This window comes from Chlorocebus sabaeus, chromosome 26 (genome assembly GCF_047675955.1).
Source record: "Chlorocebus sabaeus isolate Y175 chromosome 26, mChlSab1.0.hap1, whole genome shotgun sequence".
In the NCBI taxonomy this organism is placed as follows: domain Eukaryota; kingdom Metazoa; phylum Chordata; class Mammalia; order Primates; family Cercopithecidae; genus Chlorocebus; species Chlorocebus sabaeus.
In genome coordinates this window covers 46438047-46450414 of record NC_132929.1, presented here as the reverse complement: position 1 = coordinate 46450414, position 12368 = coordinate 46438047, and the positions used below count along the sequence as shown (strand labels likewise).

The window sequence follows — 12368 nt, the reverse complement described above, 5'->3', positions numbered from 1 at the left end:
CAAGTGATCCTCGCACCTTGGCCTCCCAAAGTGCTGAGATTGCAGGTGTGAGCCACCGTGTTCGGCCATCAGTTAGTTTTCTAATTTAAAAAAAAAAAAAAATCCTCAGCAGCAACAACAGATTTCCTTGTAGTTTACTTTGCTCATGTATAACTTATGCTGCCCTATCATTCAAGGCTGTTATTTAAAAAGAGAAAGAGGGAGGTTTATCCATATGTTTTATGATAATGGATGTTAGAGCAACTGGTGTGCACTAGTCTTGTTTTTTTTAGATGGGGTCTCACCCTGTCACTCAGGCTGGAGTGCAGTGCCACGATCTCGGTTCACTGCAACTTCCGCCTCCCAGGTTCAAGCGATTCTTCTGTCTCAGCCTCCCGAATAGCTGGGATTACAGATGTGTGCCACCACAACTGGCTTATTTTTGTATTTTTACTAGAGATGGAATTTCACCATGTTGGCCAGGCTGGTCTCAAACTCCTGACCTCAAATGATCCACCCATCTCGGCCTCCCAAAGTGCTGGGATTGCAGACATGAGCCACCACACCCAGCCGTGCACTCCTTATAAATTGACTTTATTTTCATGATAGGGCTGTACCCCCTTTTCCTTTAGATACCACAATGGTGAGGATTTAGCATTTGATGAGTCAATGACTAGTTATGCTTTGTAAAAGCTTCGTCTTTAGAATTCTTATGTAAACAAAGATTACATAAAATAATGCTCCTCTTTCTTCTTTCTCCGAAGGGTCACATGGATGAAGATGTTCAGGAGGCTCTGCTCCAGATCATACAAATGCGGCAGGGGCTTGTGTGCTAGCAGTTAGCACTGACGGCCAGTATCTGTTTTATCTTGCTGGTGCTGAACATTCTTTGTGCAACTCCATGGTCTTTCTGGGCCTTACTGTGCTGATATAATTAAAATAAAATATATTTTGTTCCATTGGTAGGTTTTTAAAAAAAATTAGATGAATATATTAGTCTTTTTCAATATCAGTTTGAATCTTATTTTCTGTATGTGTTAATTTTACAAATAGGCAAACAACATAACACTTCGCCCTGGATTGACTACATATTTTTAAACCTTCGAGTCCCTAATAAAACATGAGCCATCTGAGTGAGTCCATACGAAGCGAGGTTAGGCTGAAATAATTTCTTAAAGATGTCTTTCAGAGAAATTAATTTGGTTGGTGGCCACTTTTAGGTGGATCAAAAAACCTTTCAGATCCTCAGAACCTTGAGACATACAGTTGCGAGGAATGTGTTATAACTTGGCTGGCCAAGTTACATATTACAGTATCTTTATTGAGGTAAATTCATTAGTGTCTTTGGCCTTTTTTGTAGTTATAGGTATTTTTTCTTTTTACACTAATAACTTTTATGCCTTTTAAAATAAATTAATTTTCATAAATGGTTTGTGGTGCTAAATTACAGTTAGATTAAGAACGGGCAGGGGTGGAATATATCAGGAATTTATAATAAAATTGCCTCAATCTCTACAACAGTATCTTAATTTTTACTTGTGGTGACTATTCTTGCCGCAGTATTAGTGAATAGTGATAAATGATATACTAGATTTTTCAAAGTGTCAAAACCTTTAGACTTTTTTTTAGCAATTAGTTTGACATTTGCTACTATAGTAACCAAGCACTCATTATATATGCATCCTCCAAATGTTTCATGCTTATTTATAGGAAAGTTATACTACTGAGATTAATAATGTGAAATACAGTTTTCCTGCAAAATTAGCATTAGAGAATTGATTTTAGATAACAGATTTTCAAAGTTTTAGAGACAAGTGCAGTAATACAGTAAACGGAAAGAGTATATAGATAGTAATAAAATAACATAAGTGGACATGTTTATAGTAAATACTCTGAAGTAACCAACGGTTTTTATTTACTGCGTCTCATTAGGGAAAGTTTATATATCTTGCTATTTTTTATTAACATTTTATTTACCATTCGGAGTGAAAATTACTAATTTGAGTATTAACAAATAACTGAATAAATGGATCATTGCAGTTAGGTTTTCTCAAATTGCAAAATTTGCCTTAGCAATAATCTTTGAACATCCTGAACCAGATTTTGTAATGCTATTTTTTTTAATAGGGTAAAAGTACCATCAAAATGACTTTTCATACCAAAGAATAAGTCATCATATTTTTTCAGTGTTGAAACAACATTGAAAGCCAGAATTGGATTTATTTTTAATTCTTTATATGGTTTACATAAGCAATATCTGTTTCTTTAATTATTATGTTTAATGTTGTCATTCAGCATGAGTTCTGTTTCACAAGTTTTGGGCCACCTATTTCAATTAAAAAAAAAAAATTAAAAAAGTTGCCAGGGGTAGTGGCTTATGCCTGTAGAATCCTTTGGGAGGCCGAGGCAAGTAGATCACCTGAGGTCAGGAGTTCAGACCACCCGACCAATATGGTGAAACTCCGTCTCTATTAAAACTACAAAAATTAACCCGGCATGGTGGCGGACGCCTGTATTCCCAGGTACTTGGGAGGCTAAGACGGGAGAATCGCTTGAATGCCGGTGGCGGAGGTTGCGGTGAGCCAAGATCACGCCACTGCACTCCAGCTTGAGCAACAGCGAGACTCCATCTCAAAATAAAATAAATAAAATAAAAGCTCTACAATAGAGCAAAGTTTTAAACTGAATATTTATGTTAAGTGTTTTATTTTCCACATTAGAGATGGGAAGGGAACCTTATGTGTATTTTATTTTGTTTTCAACCATTAATAAAGTTTTCTCTAGAATATTGTTTTGAACATCCTTGTAAAAAGATTTGCAAGTTAAACTAGTTTATTTACTGTCTGTGAGGGCACTGGGAGTGGGAAACGATGGGCTCCAGAGTACAAATGAGAATACCCATTTTCCTTCAGCGCTCTGAAGTAAAATATCAAGTACCTCCTTCAACTAATCTTGTCTCATTCACTCACCTTTTGATATTGAAAGTAGAAATTGCATTTACAACACTGAAGACTAAAGCTTTTAATTAGTAAACAAGTGGAACATAGGTAATGGACAATGCTGGCCACTGCCATTCTGTGTTTAGAAAGACTATGAGACCTGAACATTTGGCCAAGAGGAAAGAAGAGTGATGTTGTCTAAGATGTCATGAGTGCTCTCTCAGAGAATCACTCAATTCCTATTGGAGCGCAATCCTTACTTGAAAGCTTTATTACTCTTGTTCTGTGTAGATTTTTTTTTTTTTTGGTCACTTCCCCATCAGAAAAGCATATTCTTTTTGATAGAGGGTCAGTGTTATAAATAATTGTCTATTGAAATAAAATCAAATATTCATGCATTGAACATCTTAAATTTTAATATTATGGTGACTATAATCACTTAACTATATCAGCATTGTTCCAGAATTCCAGATGAATTTAGCTCTGTCTTTTTTATGGTTTTTTAGTTGAACCTTTTCTCTTGACTCCAACCAAATTTTATAGTTTACAATTTTCTACTCTTCTATAAATGCATTGGCTCATTGCTGTTTTAAAAATCTTGCAGCTTCAGAACATGAGCATTTTTTTTCTCCAGTGTTACCAGCTTTCCTCTGACTAGCACCTAAAAACTGTTCTCACACATGTGCTTGTTACCCTATCTGAATGTTCATGTCTTTGACCGACTTGTTTCAAAGTAAAAAAGGGAAGAGTTTCAAGTTAATTTTTGGTGTTCATGGTGACTAGATACGTCAGTGCCTGCTTGCAGGAGTGCCGGACCTTAGCAGTGGTTACAAGCTTCTTTTGACATCTGCTTCACCATGATAGAAGACAGTTACTTCTTATTGCCTCTGTTTTCCTCATCACTGGATTCTGCAACCTTGTGATCTTTTCTCTTCTTGTTGGTTCTGTGCACCAAAGTAATGGTAGCACCTCTGGCACCAAAATACGGGTTGAAAGAGAATGCCTGTGATGAACGTGGAAGATGTGGCTGACCTAGATCTTACCCCTGGCCCATAAGTTTTATGAATAAGTTCAGAGGGACGATAAAAAGCACTAGATGAGTAAAGGCAGAATTTGCACCATAAAATAGATTGTGCACAAAATACAAAATGAAAATTAGTATAGACATTTCAACTGTCATTTCATTCAGTGTTGTTCCCAGCTAAACTGGAAACTGAACCTGAGACTGTTGCTGGAAATTCAGTTCTTCCCCATGTTTTGGTCTTAGCTATTTGAAACAGGACTATTTAGACCAGCCTCTCCAGGTAAATATTAACCTGCTTCTTAGCATAGTTTCTGATTATTAATATATTGACCTTTGGGCTAAAGTGAGTAATGAATGTACAGATTTTTTTTTTTTTTTTTTTTTTTTAAAGATCAAGCTGTATCAGCAGTGGCATTCCAACAGACTCCCTGGGCAGTGAGGGTGCTTGTGTTCAGCGTAATTGGGCATGTGACATCACTTATATATTAGAGGCATTTTCATTATTTATGCCTGCATGAACAAACATCGGTGATGAATGAATTCAACCAAAAAAGGAAGGTTACAAAAATGTCATATGTAAATGAAAAAGAGCAAGACTTGTGAGGGTTGCTTCTCCAGTTCATATATATATATAAAATTCAGTCTAATTTATATGTATATATATTCCATTCAGTTAAAATAATGGAAGAGACATCAATAAAAACAATGCCCGTTATAATTGATATTTGGCATCAAATTATACTTAATACGCCTGATTTTTTTTTTTCACTCTTGTTGCATAGGCTAAAGTGGTTCAGGCTCATCTCACTGCAATTTCTGCCTCCAGGGTTCAAGTGATTCCCCTGCCTCAGCCTCCCAAGTAGCTGGGATTACAGGCATGCACCACCATGCCTGGCCAATTTTGTATTTTTAGTAGAGACGGGGATTTCACTATGTTGGTCAGGCTGGTCTCGAACTCCTGACCTCAGGTGATCCACCCACCTCAGCCTCCCAAAGTGCTGGGATTACAGGCATGAGTCACCACGCCTGGCCTGGCTTTTATATTTTAAGCAAGTTTTCAGTTTTTTTCAAGATAGCAGTCATGGGAATATTCTGAATTCTGGAAAGAGTTTAGAGAGGTTATTGCCTTCTTAATAATTTAGAGCGTCTATTGCTCTGCCAAGTCAGAAGATTAACATTTAATAGAAAAAAATTATATATCTATAATTCAGTCACAGCTATTAGATCAGATGGATTTTACATTAAGTGAAAAAGATGTTGAGCATTTAAGGACCATTAAACTACAGGACTCTTTTATTGGGTTTTAAGGCCCCCAAGCCAGGGTCCTGCTGTGAAGAGTATTTATTTTAATATACAGAACGCATTAAGGATGGGAAAGGGGCACACGTTTTAAAAGAAAATAGGCCATGAAAAAGTGTGATTTTCCACATTGTGAACAACTACCAAACAGATTCAGTCTTATAATAATTAGTTTTATGCATCATTAAGTAGCTTGCTTACTGGCTAGAAGAATATGGTGAAGCCCATTTTAAAAGTGGTACCTGCAGGAAATCCAAGTAGCTACATGTCCTTTGTTGATATTTCACTTAGAGAAACTGCGTTTCTAGTAGTTTCCAGGATTCTTAAGGTTGCTATGTATTGTCAGGAATTTAAGTTTGGAAATGCCTTCTTCAGTGGTCCTTAAGGACCATGAAAACAAAGACCCAGAGAGGATTTCTAGTAAGTGTTTGCTTTTTCTAGCAATGCTCAAATTATCAATGAGAGAGTGGAATTTGACCCTTGAGAAGAATCACTTGCCTATTGGAAGAAAGTCTGCACCATTCTCTTTATTAAGTGCTTATCACAATCCCATTGTTGGAATTAATACCTTAATGTAAGTTTTTCTTACTATTTACACCATGCCTCCTGCCCCATTCCTACTTCCAAAAATGGAAGAGTTTTAGGAGTTTAAAAGCAAATAGACTCAGGGAGGATGTGAGAATGGAGTTAATATAATTTGTAACTTTTTCCCCCCTACAATGTCCAAACAAATTTGGTGATTTTCTTTCTTGCTATTCTAGGCTTTTTTAAATTGCCTCTGACTAAAGTGGCACCTTATGGGCTGCTTCAGAAATTTTCTTCAGGATTTAAAAATGAAGCCGATTCATATTCAGAGTCTTCCTGCTGAAAATCTGTTAAGCCAAAATAAAAATGACTGCTACTTAAATTTTTTTTCCCTCTTTGTTGTTGCTGCAAACATTGTCTCACAGGAGTTGCAAGATCTCATTTATGCAGTTAAAACTCACTCTGCTTTGTACAAATGGAGAGAGATGAACCATCCCAGGACTACCAATACAAGTCCTAAGGATTAAAGTGCATCTGCCTCAATCAAATAAATGTGAGCTGCACTCCTGAGTGTGGAGGGGTTTTTTTTTAAGTGAATTGTTCCAGTTGGCCTTAATCCCTAAGCAATATAGCTCCTTTAAAACCATCTTTATTCATTCACACCAATTGACACTTAAAATCCCCCAGCCACTGTTCATCTAAGTCTAAATATAGCTGTTAGAGTCAAATGTGTTTAAGAGGATTTGCAATCTGATTATCCAAAATACTATTTATTGTCAATGTTTTTGGTGTGCCATGGCCAATCTTATTATTATAATGTACATAGCCATTTAACGGCAGCAGAGCCTAAAATATATCACAGCAATTGGGATAACCTGAAGGAGGGCTTTTCTCCAGCTCCGCGCTGTCATTCTGGCACAGCTTGTTGTGTGGTTACGAACATCAGAAAGAATTCCTTAATAAGCTCTTGCTCTCCTTCCAGACCCTTTTGGGCAAGCCCTCCATGTTCTCTAAGTAGAGAGCAGTTACCAGGACAACAGAGAATTTGAGGAAGATTTAATTGTGATTTGATGTCTAACCAGAATAAAGAGCTAGTGCCTTGAATTTATATTCTAGGTTTCCAAGCAAATGTCAATATGCATATTTATTATTTTTGCCCTTCCTCATTATAAAAATGATTTTAAGATGGCTCACATTTTTTTTTGTTAATATGGGAGAGGAGAATGGGGATGATAAATACTAAAAGGATAGGAAAAACAAGCAACAACTTGTTGTGCAGGAAACATGCCAGTTAACAATATAATATCCTGCTTTTCTGGGGCTGACCTCAGTTTGACTCTGAACTTCCTAGTGGCCAATGTAGTGATGAAAACATCACATATGTGAGGCACGGTGCCAGAGCACAGGTATTCCTGGTTCTGAAACTGGCCTGGTGTTCCACGTGGGTCCAGCACATCAGTTGGTATACATCTCAAGCTGGAGTGCGCAGTGCCTCAGGGCACATGCCCTGGGATAAAAATGGCACATCTTCCTAAAGTGCTTCCATCGGATTTAATGGTAAGAAAGCTATTTTTAGTAACATTTTTATTTTGGAGTAATTTGTAGTCCATGAGATGACTGAACCAGGGTAATAGCAGTCCATATTTTGGGTCCATAAGGAAAAATCTGTTTTTGTTGTTTTTTTTTCTTGCCTTATTCTTGGGCCACAGATGTTTCAAACAAATTTCTTAAGTAGATACCTGTGTCTGGTTCTTTTTGGTTGGTTCGTTGGTTTTTTGCCTGCCTTTTACTTATTTTTCATTATCTGTGTCACTCCCTTCTGGCCTCCTATGCACATGACAAACATTCTTTGCCTGGCCAAACTTTAGTCAGGCTATTCAACCTTCTAGGCCCATCTGTGCACTTCCTTGTACAACCCAGTTTTAGCAAAGAACCCCACCAGGTCAGTTTAGCAAGAGCCCTCACCCTTGATAGCTGGTCACTCTTGACATCTGATCCGGTGCCTCATACTCCACCTTTCACAGGTGATGTCTCATCACCCAGATCTGTCTTCAGCAAGAATCCTGTGGGGTAGTTTAGCCTTACTCCTGATGTTGTCTTGTAGAAATTTCCCATCCAGTGACTACCACTCCAACCCTGCTTCTTGGCTATAAATTTCCACTTACCCTTGCTGTATTCAGAGTCAATCCCAGTCTCTCTGTCCTGTTGTAAACTCTGTTGCAGTGGTCCCTATCCTAACACGATGGTCCTGAATAACACCTTCCTTACTGTGCTTTCACAAGTGTCACTGAATAATTTTTTCGTTAACATGCTCACCATACCGTAAGTCCCCCATTTTTGCATCCTCTTACCTAGGCCCTAAGTGCATGTGCTCCTGTTTTCTTTCCTCTCCCTCACTTCATTCAAAGATAGGAATTGGTATAGCTTTGAGGCAGGAATTAAAAAGCTGTGTGACTAAATTAATTCATAGTGGCCATAAATTATTGGTAACAACCATTGTAAACTAATTTTTGAAAAGCATGTTTAACCCGCTAATAATGTATTAATTGGCAGAGAATCTTATGAAAAACAATAAAATGAAGGGAAATGGTTCATATTTTAGGGGGAGAGGAAGATGATTTTCAAGAAGTAGAGGCATCATCTCTGCCTGTATTATGCCCAACCCCTTCACAATTCTCCCTGAACTGTTACTGCTTTCCTTAGAGTGTTCCATTTCTCTGTATTTTTATAAATATCTTTTTTAAAAGTGTAGTGTGTAGTGGACATTTACTGTTCTCTTGACCACCCAGCATACAAACCACCTTTCTAGCGCTCGGGAATTCTCTGCCTTATGAGTCATGATAAGGTGTGGAGACATCTGCTCACTACAGAGGCTGAAAATGGCAAACAATTGCTTTTCCTTGACAGAGGTGGTGTTGGGGTGCAGGCACATGACCCAGGCCAGCACATTCTGCCAAATGTGCCCTCAGCTTTGACTAGGGGACTAAGTAACAGTAAGAGGCAGGGGTGATATTCGTCTTTCTGGCAGCAAGGACAGTTGGGGTTACTGCACAATCAGGTTCCTGGTGCAGAGATGGAGGTGGCCAAAAGATGAGCATCTCATGCTTGGTGGAACAGCTGTTTTCTCACCAGACAGGCTTTGGAGTATAATTTGGAAGCTTGTTTCTGCCTGCTCAGGCCTAAGCCGGGTTTTTTACCTTCCCTATAGATAGCCAGTACATTTTAAATTAATCCCTGTCTGCTTAAAACAGCCAGATTGATTTCTATTGCTTATAGTTAAGAACCTGGGCTGATAATTTTTTCTCCTTATTTCCAAAACGTAGTCAATTTAGAAAATTTCAGAAAATATAGATAGGAAAAAGGCAAAAATAATTCACTCCAAGCCTACAGATAAATCACTCTTAGTGCTTTGATGTATCTTTTCCAATACGTTGTATGCATCTATTCCAAGGAAGACTGTTCTGAGGAAGAATAATGGGGCATTGGCTGGGCACGGTGGCTCACACCTGTAATCCCAGCACTTTGGGAGGCCGAGGTGGGTGGATCACCGAGGTCAGGAGTTCGAGACCAGCCTGGCCAACATGGTGAAACCTTGTCTCTACTAAAAATACAAAAATTAGCCAGGTATGGTGGCACACACCTCAGCTACTTGAGAGGCTGAGGCAGGAGAATCGCTTGAACCTGGGAGGTGGAGGTTGCAGTGAGCTGAGGTTGCACCACTGTGCTCCAGCCTGGGTGACAGAGTAAGACTCCGTCTCAAAAAACAACAATAATAATAATGGAGCAGAATTTTGGGGCCACTTCCATCTTTGTCCAGGGAATCCAATAAATAGGCTTCCAATCCTTGTTTTAAGAGTCTGGGCTTAAGAGTGCTTAATTGAATTGGACTATGTGGGCAAGAGGGGAAAAATGATGGCTTTTAACATTTGTAGCTTATTTAAGAATCAGCTATAAAACAATGCTAACTCTTTGTCATATAGATTGCAATTTTTCCCGATTTTTTTCACTTGTCATTTAACTGTGTTTCTCTCATTCAGAAATTTTAAATTTGTATACAGTAAAATTTGTCAGTCTTTATGGTTTCCGACATTAGTGTTACACCTTAAACATTCTTTCCCAACGTATTTTATCTAGTGCTTGTATGATATTGTTTATATTTAAACAAATAATCCATTCGGAGTTTGTTTTAATGCTATCGTGTGAGGTATAGATTCAGTTTAATTATTGTCCAAATTGCTATACAGTTTGTTTCAGTTATCTTTTTTTTTAAATTCAGTGCTGTCTGTCTTCTCCACTGATTTGTGATGCCACCTTGATCACATGTCAAATTTCTATATATATCTGGGGCTATTTTTTGACTCTTCATTCTGTTCCATTAGTCTACCTATCTTTTACCTCTATTCCAAAATCTATACTCTCACAAGTTCCAAATATTTCTTCAATTGCTTTTGAGAAAACAAAAGGCAATCTTGGATAAATAGGCAGGAATTTGGGAAGCCTGCCAGTTGGAGATTGCCATGTGGGCAGAGAATAAAATGTCCTGGTTAACACAGAATTCTGTTAAATAAGAAACTGTATTGAAAAAATGTACTTTGCCTTTGGGAATTCACAAGGACTGTCAAGACCTTATAGTATCTCAGGATCATCAACAACATCACAACACTGATTATCATTATGCAATGGATGTGCTGATGTGCTCATGAACAGAGCCCACACAGGATATTGGATAAAATAGAGTTGACTGTGTTTTTCTTCTTGGATGCTGGGAGGGAAGTGAGCGTCGGAGCTTTTGGAGACAGATGACAGGCCCATCCATTTGTTATATGGATTACCACATCCACACCAAGCTGATGAATGAAATTTGTATATTAGAACTGTTACAGAATGGTAACTAAGACAATGATAACAGTTGGTCAGTAATTGACAGAGCCATCTCCGAGAGGAGCAAATACATTCTTTCTATCCTAGTGGGCTCCAAATGGCTTCCTGGCAGGGGAGCCAAGTGGACCCACTGAAGTAGGATTTCTGCAGCACACCAGAGAACACCACTGCTTATGCTCAGGTCTTAGAAGAATCATTTGAGAGTCTCCCATATTGGCAGGATTCGTTGCACTGGAGGAAAGCCAGTGAAAACCCATATATGGACTGATAAATGAGGTAGCCAGCCATTCATACTGTGGTGCTTCCCCCACTGATTCCCAGCGAGGACCTTCTATCCCAGCCAAGCTGGGACAATATCCCAGCATCATTGTCCTCATAGTACTGGGCTCTCCTGCCTCCTTGCTTTGCCCATCTTATTCACACCACTTGAAATAATCTCTTGCTCCATTTATTGCTATTATAATTCACCTAATTCTTCAAGGGACAACCCAAATCCTCCTTCCATTAAGCCTTTCAGAAATTCCCTTGTAAAAAGCTTTTTCTTTCATACTGAACTCAGTGAAGTTCATGAAACGTTTCTTGAGCACTTGCAATGTATCAGAAAGGCACCGTCTTAGTTGTCGGGGAGTATATTCATTTCCTATGGGCACTTTAAACAAATTGCCATAACTTTAGTGGCCTAAAATGAAAGAAATTTAATACCTTGCAGTTCTGGGGGTCCAAAAATCAGAAATCAGTTTCACTGGATCAAAGCGTCAGCAGGATTGCACTTCCTCTGGAGGCTCTGGGAAAGACCCATTCCTTGCCTCTCAGCTTCTGGTAGCGGCTGGCATTCCTTGGCTTGTGCATGTGTCACTCCAACTTCTGTCTCCGTGGTCATGTTGCCTCATTGCCTTCTCCTCTCTTGTCTGTAGTCACATCCCACTCTGTCTCCCTCTTATATGAACACGTGGTTGCATTTAGGAGAGTCCACTTGGATAATCCAGGATAATCACTCCATCTCAAGACCCCTAATCACACTTGCAAAAAGTACTTTTTTGCCATACATGGTGACATTCACAAGTTCTAGGAATTAAGGCATGGGTAACATCTTTGGGAAGCCATTATTGAATCTGGCACAGAGAATAAAGATACAGTTATCTGTCCTATCATCTGTGAAGTTTTTGACACGTAAGTTACTAAACCAAATTATGTGCTACAGTGAAGTAAGAGTGGTCTTAGAACATTTTCAATCTCTCCAGTGGTGGCTTTCCCAGCCAAGTCTTCTGCTTGAATAAGTGGATATGTTAATAAAATGGTGAATGAAAATGATCTAGAGAAAAAAAGATGAGTGAAAAAATAAATACTTCAAAAATATATTTACCTTCACATACTATAGGAACTCATTTATATGCATTCTCAAAATGACAAGATTATGGCAATGGAGAACCGATTGGTGGGTGCCAGGTGATGTGGTTTGGGTCTGTGACCCCACCCAAATCTCATCTCAAATTGCAGTCCCAATGTGTGGAGGGAGGGAAGTGATTGAATTATGGGGGCAGTTTCTCCATGTTGTTCTCATGATAGTGAGTGAGTGCTCATGAGATCTGATGGTTTTATAAGGCAGTTTTCCTTGCTCTTGCACACTCTCTCTTACCTGTTGCCATATAAGACATGCCTGCTTTTCCTTCCGCCATGATTGTAAGTTTCCTAAGGCTTCCCCAGCCATGCAGAACTGTGAG

At 38.6% G+C, this 12368-nt stretch overlaps 1 protein-coding gene across 4 annotated transcripts in view; it reads left to right on the top strand.

Annotated features, from left to right (window-relative positions):
• The window catches only part of UACA (uveal autoantigen with coiled-coil domains and ankyrin repeats), a 99639-nt gene extending 98701 nt beyond the window's left edge, over window positions 1-938 (top strand). For all 4 annotated transcript variants that reach the window (XM_008016059.3, XM_038010103.2, XM_008016061.3 and 1 more), the window contains one exon: window positions 744-938. In XM_008016059.3, coding sequence (XP_008014250.3) covers window positions 744-815 — 72 coding nt within the window. In that variant the 3' untranslated portion in view covers window positions 816-938. The remainder of the gene's footprint in view (window positions 1-743) is intronic.
• The last annotated feature ends 11430 nt before the right edge of the window (window positions 939-12368 follow it).